This window comes from Podarcis filfolensis (assembly GCF_964270895.1).
Source record: "Podarcis filfolensis genome assembly, chromosome: 12".
In the NCBI taxonomy this organism is placed as follows: Eukaryota; Metazoa; Chordata; class Lepidosauria; order Squamata; family Lacertidae; genus Podarcis; species Podarcis filfolensis.
Genome location: NC_139614.1, coordinates 38,832,588 through 38,854,744, shown reverse-complemented (window position 1 = coordinate 38,854,744; position 22,157 = coordinate 38,832,588). Strand labels below are relative to the sequence as shown.

Here is a 22,157-nt window from a genome sequence, read left to right as displayed (position 1 = left end):
GCTGCAGTCCCGGGCGGGCTTATTGAGCAAGAGATCGCCACAAGGGCGCCTTTCCTTCCAAAGAACTAAGCGCCGCGCGGCCCGCGCAACGCTTGGCTTGGGCGGAGCTGACGCCGCAACGACCCGCCGGGGCGTTTGCTTGCGGGAGGGGAAGAAGTAAGGGCCGCCGCGGCTTCAGTGCTCGCAGTGCGCAGCCGCGGAGGTGCTCGCTTCCCTTCCTGCGCGGTCCCCGCGCCGAGGTGCCCAGTGGCTACTGCGGGCCCCGCCCCCTCCCGGCGCCTCATTCCGAGCGATCCGCGGCAGGAAGGAGGGTGACAACGGAGCTATTCTGGGAGGCACGTGGGCGGCCGCTGGTCTATTCTGGGTCTGGGGGAAAACAGCTGCCCGAAGCGCGGAGGCGAAGCAAGGAGGGCGGGTTGCCGGGCAGGCATCTCCCCCAACTGGTGGCTCGGCGCCGCCGCCGCTTGCTTTTCTTTTGCAGCTTTAGCGGAAGGTTTTGAGGGGAGAGAGAATACAGTGGTACCTCGGGTTAAGTACTTAATTCGTTCCGGAGGTCCGTTCTTAACCTGAAACTGTTCTTAACCTGAAGCACCACTTTAGCTAATGGGGCCTCCCGCTGCTGCCGCGCAGAGGGAGCACGATTTCTGTTCTCATTCTGAAGCAAAGTTCTTAACTCGAGGTACTATTTCTGGGTTAGCGGAGTCTGTAACCTGAAGCGTATGTAACCCGAGGTACCACTGTGCAGCCAGCGCGAAGCTCCCTTTCTCCTTTATGGATGTGCAGGAAAGAGTAGGGATCTTGTCCCTCAAGGGCACATGAAAAGCTGCGCTTTCAAAGGCCAAATTTACTCCTGCGCAGGCGCCTGTGCTGGAGGATCCCTCTAGCAACAAAATCAAAAGTAGTAGAGTCCCTGTTTGCAGGCTGAGATTGGATGAGTTTGGGGACCACATACTCTCTTGTGGGTTGCACAAGGGGCCCCTCCCTCGAAGGTGAGACGCCTGACCCCTCCAGACAGAAAAGTTCAAGTAGCTGGCCTATTTCTCACTCCCCTCCTTTCAACCCCAGGCAGCCATTCTGGAAATTGTGGGAGAAAAGTGCCCTGGAAACTGGCTGTATTACCCTAAGTATATTTATTTAGGAGTTAAGCACAGCTGAGCTTCTACTACTACAGGTAGCCTTAACGGTGCATTACTTTCTATTACCAGCAAACGTACAAGTTAAGCAGGCACTATAGAGGTAAGGAAGCAAATGCTTAGGCAGACTTGGATTCTTCTCAGTACACTCAAACCCTGCAAATCTCCCCAGAAACCTTACTTAAACTGCAGTAAATCAATCCTAGATAGTCTGGTGCACATGTTGCCCGTGTATTTACTGTTCTAAGCCATCCTATAGCTAGAGAGCACCTTAATGGCCCTATCCTAGGACAAAGGGGAGGAGACTTCTTATTATTAACAACAATAATAAAGCAGCATGAGAACCTTGTGAGAGAAGCAGGGAGGGCAAATTTCCTTCAATTCTTTCCCCTATTCTCTTCTTCCTCAGTGCTCCTCTCCCATGCCTATCAAGGCATATGCATTCATATAATTTCACTCCTGCATCATTCATACATCTACACATTCTCTTGCACACAGCATTTAAGTGCACACATTTTAGAGCCATCTCAAAATATCAGCAGCTTCATAACGTCTTGGAAAAGACCATTGGCCACTTGCATGTCAGAGTGGAAGAAGTTAAAGTAATGGCAAAATAGGATCCTTGGAAACTTACTCAGATGGTTTCCTTAATCACATTTTCTACAATTGCTATTGACGTTTCCATTATGTATGTGCTGGTTTTACAGTGTTGCTCAAAAGCACTTAGCAATTTTTCTTTCTTTTCTCCATTTAAATTATAAAATACAGGCAGACGGTGGTGAGATCAGCTGGTGGAAGCAGGGATCATTTCCTTCTCCTCCGAAGGGTGGAGCCAGCAGGATGACTCATCAGGGGGCTGTTCTGCAAGGCTATAATAATGAACTTGTGAAACATATAGAAGACTTGTACATGCAAAGAGAAGAAGTGAGCAAGCAGATCAGGGAAGCGGAAGAGGAAAAGAATAGGATCCAAGATAAAATTGAGACACTGACAAAACAACTGGATTGTGTGTGTGAAAACTTAGCACAGAAAAATGCTGCACAGAAGAAACTTGACGAAGTCCTTGCCGAAGCAGCGTTGACTTATGAGAAGATCTTGGAAAGCTCTAGGATGCTGCTGAACGTTTTGAAAGCCGAAACGGGGAATTTAGACAAAATGATAATGCTAAATAGAAATGTGACTGGGGATATTCAAACACTTGGGCTCCAACAAACGCAACACTAGGCTTGGTGAAAAGTTATATACAAGAAATTTCACTCTTTGATCTTATATTGGTGGGTTTATTAATGTTTTTATTATGTATCAATTGTTACTTTTTATAAAGAATATCATGGAAGCAATAAACAAGTTGAAAATAAAGTTCTTTAAAACTTAACTGCTTATCCTAAGATTGTTTTAGATGCTGCAAGGACTTCATGTTAGAGCCAACTGACACATGATCCAAGGAGCCTAGCAGCTGCTGGATCACTGAACAGAGTACTTGGGATTCAGCATACCACGGGCTGTGTTTAAAGTAACATGCAGCATCTACTATTTTTGGAACAGAAAGGAAAGAATTGGTTTGTAAAATGTTTGTGGTTCCAGTAATGCGTCTGAGGGCAATGTGGGCAGGATTTAGGACATAACACTTGGGTAAATCCTGCAGGGCTTGTCCACTTTTTTGTTGCAAGCTTTTACTGTGTCCCTTCACAACTGTAGTACACCAGCAACAACAACTTCCAAAGGAGCTTCTTGGAAGACGGGGACATGCCTCTCAGCCGGTGGGTTCTGGGGTCCCAGTCTCAAGTCATTTCAAGCTGTTGGAATTATCCTTGAGTGACCAAACTCACCTGTGAGCTATGCAAAGTACCCAGCCCTCACCAGCGTTGAGGTATAAGCCGATGGCAAGGCGTTACATCAGAAGACAACAATGCCCCTCCTTGCAGAAAAAAACTCTGCAAAAAAAGAGAGAAGATGACAATTCTAGAGGCAACAGTTGTCCTCTAACAAAGGTGTATATTGTTTGTGTACAATACAATTCACGTCATACAATGCAAAATGTTAAATATGTTTTTCAGGAGAAATACCCTGCCCATTGCAATTGTCTTACTCCGGAATGTTGTGTTTCTGAATTGGCCCTGCATCTTGAATTGTTCTTGGAGGCTGGAAATTGTCCACCCCAGGAAAAGCGAATAGGATTGTCTGAGCAATCGTGGTAGCTGTCATGGAATAACCCCACAGTGAAGTCTTGCTTAACAAATGTGAAGGGGATGTTACTGATGCAGGAGGACAGAGTTGACATTCTTGCCTGTATTGAGAAAAGGAATGCTGTATATTGTTTTCTAGAATGTGCACTGAAATCTCAAAACTGAATAGCTGTTGATCATGTTTTTGAAGCCTTCAATTCCACAGAGTGTTTTAAGAAAAATACTTAAACCAACAAATGAAAAAGTTCCTTGCCAAAAAAAATAAAATGATTATGCATAGATGCCATACACATTTTTATTTAACTCATTATATATATATATATAGGTTATGAAATAGGTTATGAAAAGTTACTATATATATGTGTGTGTGTGTAACTCTTAGTATTTTTTTTGCAATAGGTTATGAAAAGTTACTATATATATATATGTGTGTGTGTGTGTGTGTGTGTGTGTAACTTTTCATAACCTATTGCAAAAAAAATACTAAGAGCCAGCCTGATTTGTAATTCCCACTTGCATGTATTATTGGGAAGACTAACTTGTAAAACACTGGGAGCGGTGGAGGGCAGGGGCAATGAAGGTAAGGAGACTGAAATGTCCTCAGATCAGCATATGACAGAGTAAGGGACTTCTGGCTGACGGCTCTGAAAAAACGGAACCTGCTGGCAGCATCCTTTCTCAAGTCATTCTCGAGGTCCCAACAACTGCAGGAAAAGCTGCTCTCCCTCCCTATCTCTCTCTCTCTCTCTCTCTCTCTATATATATATATATATACACACACATAGCATTCCAGCATGCCAAATTGCTGCTGTATGTTATGCCTCCAAAATATTGGTAGTTGTGGGCAGCAGCTGTATAAAGAACTGCTGTCTAAATTTCCATTTTCCCTATTCGTTGAAGCTTCATTTTATGCCTTTCAGGATGATATCTAATTCTAGTAAAATTGTGCTTGTAATTATTGATGTGCCTGACGATGGGCAGTCAGGTTGTGCATCCAGAGCAGTGGAGGAAGGAGCGCTGGGAGGAGAAAATAAATGCCATGGTGCATCTGCAGCAGCAAAATCAGACAGCTTTACCTGCCCCACCGACAATAAAGCATGTGTCTCCCATATCTGTGTCTCTAGCTTCAGGCGCTGTAAGTGCTTTAAAAAAAAAATTATATATGTAAGTTATATAGGTTGTTATATTGTGAATCACTTTGGAATGCCTTATGGGAAACAAATAAATGAAAGAAATAAGTTTGAAATAATAACAATAAATAATATGTGCTCTGCTAGCCTGCTGTGGAGCGTGAAGTCCTGTTGGCAATGTTGACATAAGAGTCAACTCTTCTCTCAACGTCTGGAAAAGGGAGAGCGCCACCTTGTCCTTCGCCTCAGGCAGCAAAATATATTGGTCCGGCACTTTTTGCAGAGAGCGTCCCTTGAAGGATGGTGACTTAAGTATGCAGCCACTTGATTAACTCAAGGTATATTTTGATTTAATGAAGCACATTTAACCAGTCACTTCAAAACTTTTTGATTGATTGCACCCATCAAATCAAGCAGTTAGGTAACTGTTGGTTTTATTTTCCACTTCCAACTCTGCTCACAAGGAAGTGCCAATAGTGCATAATCCCGAAGCCTGTGATGTCAATTTGAAAACATTTGGTGGGGATGGGTTTTAGGATAAAATTAAGCCTCTTAAGCCCTTAGGTCTTCTATCTGTCAGTTTCACTCATATCATCTTCCAAAACTAATGTGATAATTCCAGTGATTATTTGCGAAAAAAGTACGGAGTTCCAGCTGCCTAAGCCAAATTTGTCTGCACCATAAATACGCTCTCGGAATCCGCTGCCTACATAAATAAGTCTGTGGAATAAAGTGTACTTACATCACTCATAAGCATCCTGCTGCTCTCTTAAGAAAGCCTTGCAAGACTCAGTTAATTTATCAAGCTAAATGAGGTCATGTTAAGAGTTGCGGCACATGATTACGGCAGCTGCTGAGTATCCCTCGCTGAATGGAGAGAGAAGCCTCTGGCCAACTGTTGCCTTCTCACCCCTAAGAAGACACTTTAGAGAGGGCTCTGCATGCTTCTCTCCCATCAAAGCCCTCTTCATTGCTAAGCTTAACAGCGTTAGCCTAGACTTGCTTCCTTGGAAGTTAGTCCCACAGTAGTTTGCCCCCAGTTAAGTGTGCACAAAATTGCAGTCCAGTTCAATCACTTCCATTAGAGCAGGGTTGGGGAACATGGGGGTTTCCAGATGCTGTTGAAATACAATTCCCACCAGACCCAGCCAGCAAGGGCAATGGTCAGGGATTATGGGAATTGTAGTCCAAGAGCATCTCAAAGACCACTGTGAACTACAGTGAGTCTCTTTCTACAATAAATAGCTATATTTTTATTTTATTTTTATTTTAAAAGAAGTTTGGGGCATTGAAAGGGTGGCTTGTGTGTTGCAATAAGCTCTGTATCTACCATTTTCCTATATTCACTCATTAAAAACTACTGCAGGGTGGAGTAGGGCAGGTAAGGTAGATACTGGGCCATTTGCAATTCCAGAGTATTTGTATTTCCAGAGTTTTCCAGACTCATTTTCAGAAGAAGTATGTGGATCTGTTTTATCAGTAAGCCACTTCCCTGGTCCCTATTATTTCTCCCTTGTTCTTTGTGAGTTTGTTAGTGAATTTTTGAAGTGAATAGTTTGGGCTCTTTGCCTTTCTGGATACGATTTCATGTCCAGCCCCAAACCTGGAAAACATTCTCCCCAAACTCAGACATTATAGAGTTGACTACAATCACTCTGGTATGATGAACTTTGCACATGAACAGAGATTGTTGCTTCACATTTTCAGGACTGAGTCATGCATGGCAAATATTTTCTGGTGTGTTTTGTTGTATCCTGACTCAAATGAAACAATCACGTTTTCCCATATTGGTTGGAATACTCTTGTTCTTTAAATTTAGAGGAAAACAGTGTTTTGGATAATGAATACTTAGATTTTGGGGGGAAGGAAAACTGCATGCCTTTGTTGTGTTTCAGAAGTTTGTTATGTTTAGGTTTTTTGAGGGCAATGGATGCATAGATGTAAATTTTGAAAACTTATGCAGTGTGTCACGGCTTAATTTCTAAATAAGAGGTATGGAGTCAATCTTGTCTGGAAATCATACTTGGGCCTCTTACATTGGAGCTGTTTCTCTTTCAATAGATGTGGAGAGAACAATTGGGGAGTGGGATTTAGAGTGGAGGAGACAATGACACTCTGCACATGCGCAATGACTAAATAAGTGCTGTGCAATTTCTGTTGAGATGAAAACTGCAACCCTATGAAATCAAAATGTTACCAGCTGCCGACTTCCGGAGGCGGCGCGACCGGTAATGGCTGCCTTCTCCGAGTAAGGAGAAGGGAGCTCCGCTGTAAACGGGTCGTCCGCTACGGCGAAGCGGAGACCCATTCAGGAAAACCACAGGTGGCAGAAGCCTGTGGTCTCGGGACCCGGCGGGCGCCAGAAGCAGCCCCCAAAACGTTGAAGGGACCCCGTAAGGGGCTCCGGATCGCGGAGGGGGTAGCGGCGCTGTGGGTCGTTGCGCAAACAGCGAAGTGAAGCCGCATTGCTGTTGCCGGTCAGCGCTGTCCTTTCTTCCTGCAACTTTTCTGAACTTTGGAAACTACAACCCGTGAGTAAATTTGGACATTGAAAACTTTCTGAAACTTTTGTCAACTTTCTGAAACTTTTTGAGAACTTTATGAAACTTTTAAAACTTTTTTAAAAAAGTTGAAATCTGGCTGAAAACGGAGTGAGGATAAGCAGGAAGCCCATCTCCCGCTATACTGAACTTTAAGCAAAGAGCAGGAGGAGTGGAGACAAAAAGTTATGCGTTAACTAAATGCTGGCACCCTGTTAAAGCAGTTTTCTGAGTGAAAGACTTTGAGCTATTGACTTTTGCTGGTTATATCTGGGGTGCACTGATATCCTTCTTCTGTGGCACCAGTGGATTATAAAATAAATAAGAATCTCTGGTGCTGGAGCTGCCTGGATGAGCACCAGTTTGCAACTTTGGATACATTGAATTCAGATTTTGAAACATTCTGAGTTGGAACTGGATATTTTGAAACTGTTGCAGTCAAGGCACTGTAAGAAACACTGTTTTGCTTTAAGTTTTACTCTGCTAAAAATAATACACTGTGGAGGCGATAGACATGGATTTAAATTTATAAGTTTAACTTGGATTTGATCTTTTCCCTGAAGACGTATTAAGCTCCCTCTAGAGGATTTTGGACTTACAGCAGTGACTTTGTTTTACTTTCCCTTTCCCGGCCTCTGTTTGACTATTGCATCTGGGACTCTGCTTTCTCATGGGAACAACTTGGATTGACCTTGGATTACAGATAACTTTGGAATGAGTGGCGCAAGGAGAAGAGGAAGGACTAAACAAACAACTCTAACTTTATCTGCAGCCTCACAGCGTAGATCTTCTGTGCCGGCCTTGCCTTCTACTTTGCCTCCAGACATAGAGGCGGCCTCCCTAATACAGGCAGGGGAGGGTGAGACAGAGGAGCTGCACCTGGGAGATATGGCTTCAGGGACAAGTAGCTCTGTCTTGGAGAAAATTTTGGAGAAACTGGAGGCTCTGGACAAGAAGGCTGATTTGCATACAGCTAAAATTGAACAGAACACAGAAAGCTTGAATAAGCTGACTGGACAAGTTGCACAGAATGCCCAGTCTATTGGAGAATTAAAGGAGGCTGTAGGTGAAAATCGTAAACTGGCTGAAGATACTAGTCAAAGATTGGAAGAACTTGAGAAAGAAGTAAGACCACTCAGCAAACAAGTTGGAGAACATCAGATTTACTTTTTGATGACAGAACTGCGAAACAGGGAGACCAACTTGAGGATACGGTCAATACCAGAGGTGGAAGAAGATAATTTTATTGAATTTCTAACTAAGGAATTTGCCAAGTTTTGGAAGTTAGAGGAAAAAGACTTTAAAATTGTATCTGCTTTCAGGCTTGGCAGAGTCAGAAGGACAGAGAAGCCCAGAGATTGTTTGATAACACTGAGATCAAAGGAGGAAAGGGACAAGATTTTGGGCCTGCACTACGAAAAGTCACTAGACATTTTGGGCAAGAGAATTGAAATCTACAAGGACATTCCTAAGCAGTTGCTGGACCTTAGATCTAACTACACGGAATTGGCAAGACTGTTGAGAAGCAACGCAATTATCTTCAGGTGGGAGTTTCCACAAGGATTATCCTTTACCTACAGAGGGAGAAAGATCAAAATCAAAACAGTGGAAGATAGAGACAAGTTTTTGGGAGCACACGGAGAAGACCTCCACAAAGGACTTGGATTGCCAGCGCCAGAACTTCCAGGGGGGCCCGCCCCCTCGGATCCTCAAGGACCGGAGAACAAGGTACCACCCCAGAAAGAATAACCAGACCTATCCAGGATGTCTCTGCAGCTTTTGAGTTGGAACATAAATGGCTGTAACAGTCCCGAAAAAAGGTCTAAAATTTTTCATATTTTAAAAAAGGAACAATTGGACATTATATGCTTACAAGAAACACATGTGATTAGGCTCCATAGAAAGGTGTTAATAAATAAAAGGCTTGGTCAAGAATTTATATCATCGGATACAGTTAAAAAGAGAGGTGTAGTGATCTATGCAAAAGAGAGCCTTTCACCAAAATTTCTCTTTAAAGATGAAAGTGGAAGAATCCTCGCAATAGAAGTACAGTATCAAGGAGAAAAAATTTTGATATTAGGAATTTATGCTCCAAATGAAGGAAAATCGGATTTTTATAAGAAGTTGCACGAGATCATGCTGGATTATCTGGATTACAACAACGTCATCATGATGGGGGACATGAACGGGGTCGTATCAACAAATATGGATAAGTCACAGAACCAGAACATTACTAAAGAGGGAAGACTACCTAAGACCTTTTTTGAAATGACTGACAATATGGACTGGGTTGACATCTGGAGAGTTAGAAACCCCCTGGGAAGAGAAGGAACATTCTTTTCTGAAGCTCAACTGACTTGGACACGAATCGACCAAATATGGATAACTAGAAGTCTGGCACCTAAGGTGAGGAAGGTGGAAATCTGCCCCAAAACATGCTCCGACCATAACGCCTTGAGAATGGATATGACATTGATCCCAATCGGCTCCTTTAGATGGAAGATGAATGATGGCCTGTTTAGAGATCAAAGAATTGTAAAGAAGGCCCAAAAAACCTTAAAGGACTATTTTGAGATTAATTTGAACACTACGGTGGAAAAAAGAACTATCTGGGATGCAAGTAAAGCTGTGATGAGAGGGTTCCTGATTCAACAGAATTTCTTAAAGAAAAGACTGCAAAATGAAAAGAAAGATAAAATTCTGGAAAGTATCAAAGAGTTGGAGAAGAAGTTAAGATCTAACCCGAAGTCCCAACCGATTCTGAGAGAAATTAAACTTTATCAGGCGCAATATTCCAAGCTGATAAATCAGGAAATAGAATGGAAGATTAAAACAATGAAACAAAAAACTTTTGAATCGGCAAATAAATGTGGGAAACTGCTAGCTTGGCAGTTGAAAAGGAGACAAAGATTAAATACAGTAACAAACTTAGAGGTTGAAGGAAGGAACATTCAGAACCCGGGAGAGATTAGAAAGTGCTTCCAGAGGTATTTTAAAAAGTTATATACTCAAGGGCCACAAGATGAAATAGAGATTACACAATTTTTGGAGAGAAATGGATTAGCAAAGCTGTCAGAAGAAAATAGAACAATTTTAAATGGCAAAATAACACGACAAGAGATTGAACAGGCCATCCTGAGTCTGAAACAGGGCAAATCACCAGGGCCAGATGGACTGACCTCTAACTACTACAAGACATTGAAGGATTATTTGATACAACCTTTGTTGGAGGTCAGTAATGAAATAATGGAGGGGAAGAAGGCGCCTGAATCGTGGAAAGAAGCATTTATCACATTGATTCCAAAGTCAGAAACTGAAAAGACACAACTCAAGAATTACCGTCCCATCTCCCTTTTAAATGTGGATTACAAAATATTTGCAGATGTTTTGGCACGAAGATTTAAGAAAGTTTTAAGTGAGATAATCCATAAAGACCAGGCAGGCTTTCTCCCGGGCAGACATATGTTTACTAACACAAGGAACATCATAGACATATTGGAACTTTTACAAACAAACATAAACACTAAAGCAGTTTTAATTTTTATAGACGCGGAGAAAGCCTTTGACAATATTTCTTGGAAATTTATGAAGGGGAACTTAAAAGAAATGGGAGTGGGACGGGGGTTTGAGAACGGGATTGAGGCAATATATTCAGAACAAAAGGCTAAACTGATAGTTAACAATGTGGTTACAGAAGAGTTTAAAATTGAAAAAGGTACACGACAAGGCTGCCCGATTTCCCCATTACTGTTTATTTCGGTTCTGGAAGTGCTCCTGAATATGATTAGGGGGGACCGGTTGGTGGAAGGGATTCAGGTCGGAGCGAAACAATATAAACTTAAAGCTTTTGCAGATGACCTAGTTCTGACATTACAGGAGCCGGAGTCTAGTTTGAAAAGAGTACTACAACTGATTCAAAACTTTGGTCGAGTGGCAGGATTTAAGTTAAATAAGCAAAAAACTAAAGTTTTGGGGAAAAACGTGACAGATATTGAGTTGGAACAGCTTCAGAAAGAGACAGAACTAAATGTGGTTAAAAAAGTTAAATACCTAGGGGTAAACATAACAGCAAAAAATCTGAGTTTATTTAAAGATAATTATGAAAAATGTTGGTCAGAGATTAAGAGAGACTTGGATAGTTGGTCAAGACTAAAACTTTCTTTGTTAGGCCGAATAGCTGCCATCAAGATGAATGTATTGCCAAAAATGTTATTTTTGTTTCAGACACTGCAGATTGTAGACAAGACAGAGTGCTTCCGGAAGTGGCAGAAAGATATTTCTAAATTTGTCTGGCAGGGCAAAAAGCCCAGAATCAAATTTAAAATATTAACAGATGCGAAAGAAAGAGGGGGCTTTGCCCTGCCAGATTTAAAGTTGTATTATGAAGCTGCAGCTTTCTGCTGGTTAAAAGATTGGTTACTTCTTGAAGATACGGATGTCTTGGATTTGGAAGGTTTTAATAATGCGTTTGGATGGCATGCATATTTATGGTATGATAAAGCTAAGATAAATAAGGCCTTCAAGAACCATATTGTCAGAAAATCAGTCTTTAATGTCTGGACAAAATATAAAGACTTACTGGAGAATAAAACTCCGAGGTGGCTGTCACCCCTGGAGGCTAAGGCTCGGAAAAGAGCCAATATGGAGGCCAACTGGCCAAAATATTGGGAGATAATAGAAAAGGATGGTGACAACTGGAAATTGCAGAGTTTAGAAAAGATGAGAGACAAAGTGCGAGACTGGTTACACTATGCTCAGATTAAAGAAGTGTTTAAAAATGACAAAAAGCTAGGATTCCAAGTGGAAAAGTCAAAGTTAGAAACTGAACTGTTAGAACCTAAGACTAAGGTACTTTCAAGAATGTATAACTTGCTGCTGAAATGGAACACACATGACGAAATGGTAAAATCAACAATGATAAAATGGGCGCAGGATATTGGGTATAATATTATGTTTGAAGATTGGGAAAGGTTGTGGACCTCTGGGCTGAACTTCACTGCATGTAATGCGTTGAAGGAAAATGTGATGAAAATGATGTATAGATGGTACATGACCCCTGTTAAACTGGCTAAAATATACCATTCGTCTGATAGCAAATGTTGGAAATGTAAGGAAAATGAAGGAACATTTTTTCACCTCTGGTGGACCTGCCCTAGAGTGAAGGCCTTTTGGGAGAAGATATATAATGAATTAAAAAAGGTGTTTAAATACACCTTCACTAAGAAATCAGAGGCCTTTCTCCTGGGTATTGTCGGCCAGAGTGTGTTAAAAGAGGACAGAACATTCTTTTTGTACGCAACAACAGCAGCAAGAATATTAATTGCCAAGAATTGGAAAACTCAGGAGCTACCCACTGTGGAAGAATGGCAGATGCAACTGATGGACTATATGCAATTAGCCGAGATGACCGGCAGAATTCGAGACCAGGGAGAAGAAAGGATGGAAGAAGACTGGAGGAAATTTAAGATTTATTTACAAAAATATTGTAATTTGGCTGAGTGCTGAATTGGATGCCAGTGCAGACAATTGTCTACCATTAAATTAGATTTAAGGTTGAATTATATGTCAAACCAAATTAAGATTATTAATTAAGATGAATTAAATGATAATTTGTTTGAAACTAATTTAATAATGATGTAAGTGTATGCGGGAGGTGTGGGGGAGTCCCATGTAACAATTGAGAGATGTTAAATGGACAATGATAAGTGCTTATCTAATATATGCTTTATTTGAAAACTTTAATAAATATATTATAAAAAAAAAAAAATGTTACCAGCTGCCACTGCCCAGCCCTGAGCTAAGATGTCAGTGCTCTGGAGCAGTAGGGAACAGATATATGTATTCCATCCTTAGAAGAAAGGCTTGCAAGGTGACAAATGGCATTCTTATTTCTAATGGATCTGTGCAATCTATATAAACAGATATGGAAACAATTCCAGTTTATGAAACCAGTATGTGTAGATAACATACGTTTTATACACTCTGGGCTCCATAGAATCTGAGATGCCAAAAGAAATGATCACAAATCCAGAGTACAAAGGAGAAAAACATGGGTTAAGAAACTATATTTTATTGAACTAGAATCATCCTGAAACCCAAAGCAGATGTGCAGCATGATTAACGATCTGCCTGACATGATGGAGAGATTAGGAATAAGATAGATGTTGGAAAAGGAGACGATAATCAGAAGAGAAAACCCAGAGAGGTTTAAGAATTTTTGCGACTGAAGAATTCCAGAAGAGATCTCTATTTTTTGCATTGCTTAAGTGTTTTGCATATATCACAAAACAGAAAACTGTGTCAGTAAAATAACAGAAGTAGAGCATAAACTATCAGATATGTTCTGCAAACAGTGTTTTCTGTAATTATGGGGAGCAAGCATTGCTTCTTTAAAAATGGGGGCACTGATGGTTAAAGGCAAGAAGAGCAGTGCTCAGATCTGATCCTGAAGATAATCAGTGCATAAAGAAAAGAGAAAATGCAGTGGAATATTTTCTTATTTATGCATTTTGTTTGATATCCTTTTTATTTCAACAAGTATGACACAATTCAGATATGAAGGAATTATTATTATTATTATTATTATTATTATTATTATTATTATTAAATATATTTATGTCCCACCTCTTAATCATGCAGATTCCCAAGGGTACTGCAGAATGTCAGTATATGAAACCAAAACACCTCAGCAAAGAAAGAATAAATCAATCAAAATGCAGAGTGGCCACAGAATCAGATCATGTTAAAAGCTGAACAGGGTGGGTGGGAAAGGGAAGTATCTTGAACTGCTCTTTCCCAAAGATCTGCAGAGAGAGACCTGGCAAATGTGCTTTCATTTAATTTTGAACTTTCAGTCTTTGGACTTTTTTCACACCTCCCCCCGCCCCATGCAGTAAATGCATAGGCTGGATCGAAGGCACTTCAAAGAAGCACTTCAGTGAAACATGTTGTAAATTTAAACAGGGAAAACAAGTAGAGAAAAACACAGCTCCACAGCGCCATCTGGTGGCAAAATGTTATATCGCATATAAAACGCATACAAATCGTTTTTTCTTTACCAATCTAGCTGAGTCCATCATTGCTCGCCACACATTTATTGCAGGAGAAATCAAGGCATTATCTCCCAATGTAGCTCTTCTGCTGCATGTTCACATGCTTGTTTCAGCCAAGGGCACCTGCTATTGTTTGCAGGCGCGATGTGGGTTTTTGTCATCTGGGCCTAGGCATTGAACCAGTGAGCTCGTTTCAAAAAGAAGCAAAGCCACTCTCTTCCCCTTGAAATGCCCTGCTGCTTCAGGAAATGCTCCCTAAAGGTATGTTAATAGCGCTGTTAGGAACCATATGCTGCCCTGCTTAATGGCTTGGCCGCTGCAACGAGTGCTGGTTAATGGGCAATAATTAACCAATCAAGGCTTGTGGCTTGCAGCAAGAGAACAGAAATGGCTGCCTAGGCCTGTTCGCAGGCGCACTCAAGGATAGGCAGCTGAACAAAGCAGCCACACCATATTGGACGTTACTCATCCCTGGTCATTGGCCAGGCTTGCAAGGGCTGATGGGAATTGCAGTTCAGCAACAGCAGGAGGGCCAAGGTTCCCCACGCCTCCCATGGCTCTTTCCCGTGGAATCATCAACCAGAGGCAGATTAATGTAAGAAACACACCCTCTACTGACGGCATGTCATTCCCATACGTTCCCTGAAACACAGGACTGTTCCATGCCGAAGAGCGTCCCAGGCTGCAGGGTGTCTTGCATTCCACGCTGAAAATATAAATCATTCAGGAGTCACTGATGCTTGGATTTCAAAGGGAGGACGCGGTCTAGGTATGGCGCATCAGTTTCAGGCAGGACGATGGGAGTTGTAGTCCAGAAACATCCGGAGGGCACCACATTGTCTATCCCAGTTCACTCAGTCAAATTAATATCCTGAGCTGAAAATAGTGGGAAGGAAACCTGTCTGGGATATTTTTGCCCCTCGTGTTTTAACTTCCATTTACAGTCATACCTCGGGTTGAATGCGCTTCGGGTTGAGCGTGTTCGAGTTGCGCTCCGCGGCAACCCGGAAGTAACGGCGCACATTACTTCCGGGTTTCGCCGCTTGCGCATGTGCAAACACTCAAAATGACGTCACGCGCATGCGCAGAAGCAGCAAAAAGTGACGCGCGCATGCGCAGACGTGCCATCACTAGTTACGTTTGCTTCTGGATGCGAACGGGGCTCCGGAATGGATCTCGTTCGTATCCAGAGGTACCACTGTATTCTAAATTTACTCCTGAATCACTAGGTAGTGCCACTGATGAGGGTACACTAAGTACATAAAATTTAAACTGTGGGATTATTCTGGATTTAGAAATTGCCACAGCACTGGGATTTTGCTCCTTTGCCTCTTGTGGGAGAAATTCGTCCTCCGTTTATCCAGCAAGTTCTGAGCTGTAGTAGTGGTGTCGTGGGCTTTGAAGACACTCGAATTCAGGACGAAAGGGAGAAACATAGTAAGAGGAAGGCACACTTGGCAAACCCTCACCGTGATCAACTCCCTCCCATAAACCTATGTCCCCAATGTGGAGGGACGTGTGGATCCAGAATTGGCCTCCACAGTCGCTTATGGACTCACTGTTACAACCGTGTTTAGAAGAAGAAGTAATCAGAGGAGTTTTGTTGGACCATAGTAGTCCAAGCACATCTGAAGGCATGACATTGGCTTGTGTAAATAGTGCCACAGAGAGTATAATGAATAGGCCAAGTTGAGCTGAGCTCACAGCATGTATTGTGGGTAATGCTGACTTATGAGAAGTCCCGTTTTTATTGTTTTTACCCCAGACCAATTTTCGTGATGTTTTCTAACCCAGTGAAGTTGTACACCTCACTTCATCCTGAAAGATCCTTGTGATGTGGGGCAAACAAGCATGTGATATATACAGCTGAGGATTCCACACCTCCATGCTTCACCCATACCAAAATGGTATTGGAAAAATAAACTCATCACCTGAAAAAAAACCATCATGCAAGCTATTCAAGGAGGAGAACTGGGCATAGCTGACACCCTGAGATTCTTCATCTGCACATTCAGTGCACATTCAATACAGCAATCCCGAGACTCTAACTTGAAAAATAGCTTTCATGTATCATTCTTTGGAAAGGTCAGGCTTTGGGGAACTACAGTGTCCTAAAAGAGTCATAAAAGTAGAGCTGGAAGGAGGAGAGGCAATTAACCAGGCATAGGCAAACTCGGCCCTCCAGATGTTTTTGGGACTACAACTCCTATCATCTTACCACTGGTCCTGTTGGCTAGGGATGATGGGAGTTGCAGTCCCAAAACATCTGGAGAGCCAAGTTTGCCTATGCTTGCAATTAACGTTGTTGTAAAATGGGAGTCAAATATATCTGGCATGAGGCAGAAGTTTTAAGGGATTTGGCATGAGGCAGTGCTGGAGGGCTTTGCAAGGGGACAACGAATCTCTTGTCTCTGCTGACAGAAACCAGACTTGTGGCTTACCATGGGCTGCTGCGCATGCTGTGGTTCCATTATTTGCGCTTGTGCTGCATGTGGCTTTGGGTCACCCTCTGTGGGCTGCTCCCTTTAAAAGAGCTAATAAGCTGCACATGAGCTAATGAGGTTTCTCTCTTCAATTAACACGCGATCATCTTCATTTCCTACTGGCACGCAGCAGCAAAGCCTCCTAGGAAAAGTTGCCTGCATTTACCCGTCTCTCAGCAGTAATTGCTTATATTTGCAGCAACTTAGGGCCAAACTAGGATGGATGGGAAATGCGCGCATGCTAAACATGCGTGTGCGCCATTCACATGAGGCAGTGGAGAGTGTTTTTACCTAAAACGGAGTGTGCCGAAGAGGGGAGTAAATCCAGCCTCTCCCTCGCCTTATTCCATTGTACTCTGTAGATTTAGGCACTTTTCTCCTCTTCTGGTATTGGAGTTAGGGCCAGGCATAGGCAAACTCAGCCTTCAGATGTTTTGAGACTACAATTCCCATCATCCCTGACCGCTGGTCCTGTTAGCTAGGGATGATGGGATTTGTAGTCCCAAAACATCTGGAGGGCCGAGCTTGCCTATGCCTGAGTTGGGCTGTGGCTTGGGGGGGTGGGCAACTGCTTAACAAGTAAGGAGTGCAACAAGGTAAAGTGTGGGAGGGCGTGTTCCATTTGGTGTAAACAGCCAAAAGTGGTTTGAAAAAGGGAGCGGAAGTTGCTGGGTGTACACTAGGGTAGGGAAGAGATTTCATCCAGTTTGCATTTAAAGGCAAGCCTACCCAACTGCATTTTCCGAAATGATGTAAGAATCGGAACGCAGACGTCCTTTGAAATTTGCACTTCTCAGATTATAGCAATATATGCAGCTCTCCAGACAGGTAATGCGTACAAAAGTGCATATAGCAAGGGGAAGTCTGGGTAAAAATGTGTATATTTGTGAAAATAACATACAAAAATGCATATCATTAGGGTACATGGCTTTGCAAGAATGTGCCTATTAGGCAAAATTGCATCCTGACATGGAATGCTTATGAAGTTTCATGACACTTTTTTTAAAAAAAGAAAATCAAATTGGTGTGGATATGTGGAGAACTGAAGATGGGAAAAATAAGAAACAGAGAGAACCTGAAACGGGCAGCTTCTCCTAATAACCATTTAAAAGAAGGGATAGGTCTTAATCACCTTTACTTGCAAGAAACTCCCACAAAGCTCAAGGAGTTTTCCTGGCAAATATTCTTAGGTGAGTACTTCACTCCCTCCTCCTTCTCCTCCTCCATCCCCAATTTGCAGTCCCCAGGCTGGTTTTGCAGCTTGTTTGTTTGTTTGTTTGTTTTTGATGCCTTTGATGGGAAGGGTGCAAAGTAAAGGATGGACACAAATATTCACAAGCCACTTCAAACAATAATTGTGAGCATTTCCCCCTTCCCCTGGTGAATTCACAAGGGGAACGGCAAGAGTAATAGCTGTTCCAGCATTCCCCTTGGTGGAATGCACATCTGTAACACTAGTATACCTGGGCGTCTGGTGGACCACTGTGAGAACAGGATGTTGGACTAGATGGGCCATTGATCTGATCCAGCAGGGCTCTCCTTATGTTCTTAAGCTGCCTCATTGGGCCCCGCCTATAATTGAAGAACCTGCTGTGGATTGCAACCTCTATTCCAGAGCTCACTTTCCCTCTCTTTTCTGTCAAGACCAATGCTTCTCCTCTCCCAGAGAGATGTTGATTAGGGCCAGATGTTGGGTGAAAGGTTATAGGATCAAATATCAAAGCACCCCGTTTCCCTAACCTGGCAGAGTGAAAACAGGAGGCACACGTCAAATTTATGACTGGCCGCCTCCTTTTGCCCAAACAGACAGACCCGCTTGAATTCCAGCACTTGGGTGCGGACACATGCCGGCTTTTGTTTCAGTTGGCCGTGGCCTTGTTGACCTCAGATTCTGAACAATGGCTGCCAAATGATTAATCGCAATTGCATTCCCAAAACATTTTGGAGGCCTGACCTCTTTGCTCAGGGATGGAGCCACGCTCCATCTTTCCTTCTGCATTCCACAAATCAAAGCCAGATTTGCTTCTCTTCCCCCCGCTCTCTGTTGGTATCATCTGTTGCCTACATAACATATTTTCCCTGCTACAGAATGTTGAGAAACACTGGTTTAAACAAAATCTGGAGATGAGGAATAGGTAGTTAAAGACAAAATGGTATTCTAGAACCATATGGGGAGAAGCTGTACCTCAGGCACATGTCTTACATGCAGAAGGGCCTGACGGTGGAAGATGGTCCATTAGGATGAATGGGGTGCTGCCCCACTGCCCTCAACCAGTCCCCACCTGCCTGCCCTTCTGAGGTACATTCAGAGGTGGGGAATATTGCATTGCTTTTCCTGATTATAATGTTAGCACCTTCCTTCCCCTTCCCACTTTCTCAGCAGCTTGGAGCCACCATTTAAATTTCCCAGAATGCCTCCCATCTGAGCACAATTCCATGTTATTGTAGGGAATTCAAATGGCAGCTCTCCCCAAGCCACCTGGTATTGATCAGAGTTCTGCTGCTCAGTGTGCCTAGCAGGGCCCATTGACATAAGGGAGTGTCATTTTCCTGGGTGTCTTTTCAGAGCTTGGGCTGGCCCTGATACGTATGTTTGCAAACACATTATCTGTCACATTCACACTTTAATTTCAAGGGTACCCTTAAAACAGTGTCATGTAAGATACACGGTTGCGCCATCCCTTTTCTCTCTCTTTTTATACACAGAGTTTCTAGCTTGTAGAACTCATTTTGTTACTTTTAAAAAGATATTTTCAGTAGGGCTGCCATACATCTTGATTCTCCCGGACATTACTGGGATATCAAAGGAGGAATTGATGTCGGGGGGGGGGGGCGGGGTGGGATTTCTGAAAGATGATGCTTTGGGGGCATTTTTGTAAAACAACAACAAAAAAACTCAACAGCTTGGGGAGCATGTCTGCTGGTTTTTATTTTTCGAAATATGGCAACCCTATTTTCAACCCACCTTTCCAGTATAAAAGCCCTCGAGGCAGCCTACAAAATCAGTGAAAACCTGTTAAATAGCAAAAGCAGTTCTGCAATGATGTCATGAGAGCCAAATTGCTGGACCAACATGGGAACAGTCTGTGGTGCCTTCCTAACTGAAAACGTCTTTCAGGTTTTTATAACCCGCAATTATGAACATAGTGATGTTTTAGGCATATCATCCTTAATGGTAGGTCTTTCCCCCTGCTCAGATCTGCTTGTCAGATCTGTCCTTTGTGTTCTAATCATCAGCGAAACATGATTGATGTGCTGCTTCTAGGCTTTCTTAAAGTGACCTTGTTACTTTCCTCTTCCAACTTATGTCTGAGGAAGCTTCCCCTTACCAGCTCTGCTCTTTTGCATCTTAATTGACAGACCCAGCAGGAGAAAGTTTTATCGTTTTAATCAGGACATTTGGGGGGGCAGCAAGCCTCTGAGCTAAATCTGATTAGACTATGCAGATAATTTCTTGTTCACTGCAACATGTTGTTTTCTGTAGTGAAATATGCCCATTTACAGTAAACAGAAGAATGTCTGCAGTAAATTAGGTTGTGCAATTGGAAATACAGATGGAATTGTTTGCGTTTCCCTTTCCTAAAAGGACTGGGTTTTCCGTAGGGAAAGTAGAGACTTTTAACCGCTGGGTTTTATTTTGAGAAATTCATTCATCACCCACCATTGCTAATTTGAAGAAAAGAAGTGATTGGTTTTTACAGTAGTTCATTTGCAATCAAGCCAGGAGAATAGGCACTCCATTTAGCAATATGTTTTGACAGTCTCCTGAATTTAATTTTACAATTTTGGAATTTGCGATTGAATCTGTGGAAAACATGGTGGAAGAAGAAGAAGAAGGAGAAGAAGAGAAGAAGAGGAGCACTAAGACTCTTCTCTTCTGAAGTGTAAAGAATCCCTTTTTATCCAGATATTTTTGTTACAAATACAGATATCTTTGTTGCTGTCCCAAGCCTGTGTGGTGGTGTGCGGCACTTTGTTTATTTTAAATGGTACAGTCATGTTCAAGGGACGCGGGTGGCGCTGTGGGTTAAACCACAGAGCCTAGGAGTTGCTGATCAGAAGGTTGGCGGTTCGAATCCCCACGACGGGGTGAGCTCCCGTTGCTCGGTCCCAGCTCCTGCCCACCTAGCAGTTCGAAAGCACGTCAAAGTGCAAGTAGATAAATAGGTACCACTCCGGCGGGAAGCTAAACGGCGTTACCGTGTGCTGCTCTGGTTTGCCAGAAGCGGCTTAGTCATGCTGGCCACATGACCCAGAAGCTGTACGCCGGCTCCCTCGGCCAATAAAGCAAGATGCGCACCGCAACCCCAGAGTCGGTCACAACTGGACCTAATGGTCAGGGGTCCCTTTACCTTTACAGTCATGTTCAGAGAGAGTATACTTCAGAGTTTTACAGGCTCAGGGCAACAGCAGCAAAAGCGGTCTATCACCTTGATGCCTTGCTTGCATAAAGGTGCCATCAAGCAGGATTTTAGGGCAGATGTCTGGGCAACTGAAGTAATACACAGGACAATCTAAAGAAGTCAGCCCCCTTCCGCCCCATAAGACCCTTTTAGGGTCGCCATATTTTGAAGAGCAAAAAAAGGACGTTATGACGACTCTCATTTTAAATGCCCCTACTATATGGAGGCTATAGAAGCTGTGATATATTGTTGAGGAGGGCAGGAGAAGAGAAAAGGAAAGCAAGTCTTCAGCCACTAGTTATGGCTATGTCTCATCCAGAAAGTATAGCCAGACATTTTCGAAAATTAAAAAAATCTACCCATACAGAGATTTTACCCCTGAAAAAGAGGACGTGTACTGGAAAAAGAGGACACAGGTTAACCCTACAAGTGCACAGCCTCAGATTACCAGCTGCACCACTGCCTCCTTGGGATCTTTTGAAGGCATTCTGCTGGCCACAGTTACAGGGCTATAGCCAACTAAATTCTACTCAGAACAGACCCATTGAAATGAATCAACCCAAGTTAGCCATGTCCATTAATTGCAGTGGGTCTACCCTGAGTAGAACTTAGCTGGATACAACCTCGAATAATAATGGACCCTTAGTCTGATCCTGAAAAGCTGTTCCTCTGAGCTTAAGCTCCACCGTATGCAGCGCTCAGGACAGCATTGTTCATCACCTGTGCCACATACACTGCAAGTTCTGTGTTCAGAAAGCATAAATTCAGTAGCTCCAGGGGCTGCATTTTGCTCTGCTAGCAATGAATCCAGAGAAGGGATATTCCCCACCTGAGCAGTAAAAAATTCAAGGACTGCTTTTAATTTGTAGCAATATTGTGCAGTAAAACAGCAGGTGGCACTGTAATATCTAGTATGTGCTTGAGTCAACAACTAAGACAAATAGGTTGCAGGACACTTTTTCTGTTTGCCTGCTTTGAAGGAACCTATCGCCACTTTCTGCCTTTGACTTATGCAGCTTATTATTTGAAAACAGCCCATAATAGTCTGCATAGGAACTCTTTCTTAGTATATCCATGGAAATAGTTACGCTTCCTGAAAGTCAGCAGGCAAAGATCTAAAATGCTAAAATATTTTTGTAACCTAAGGATGTAGGCCTCTTTAAAATGTTTAACCACCAAGCTAATCCTCCACCTGCTCTGGCTTGGGAATGTGTACCCAACACCAGCATG

General features: G+C 42.7%; 1 protein-coding gene across 1 annotated transcript; it reads left to right on the top strand.

The window, feature by feature from the left end:
* Nucleotides 1-1,973: 1,973 nt before the first annotated feature.
* LOC310746424 (microtubule nucleation factor SSNA1-like) lies at nt 1,974-2,357 on the top strand (the record flags this gene model as incomplete). The annotated part of the gene is made up of 1 exon (XM_083580139.1): nt 1,974-2,357. One exon carries the CDS (start codon nt 1,974-1,976, stop codon nt 2,355-2,357), a length of 384 nt encoding a protein of 127 aa, XP_083436265.1.
* Between the last annotated feature and the right edge of the window lie 19,800 nt (nt 2,358-22,157).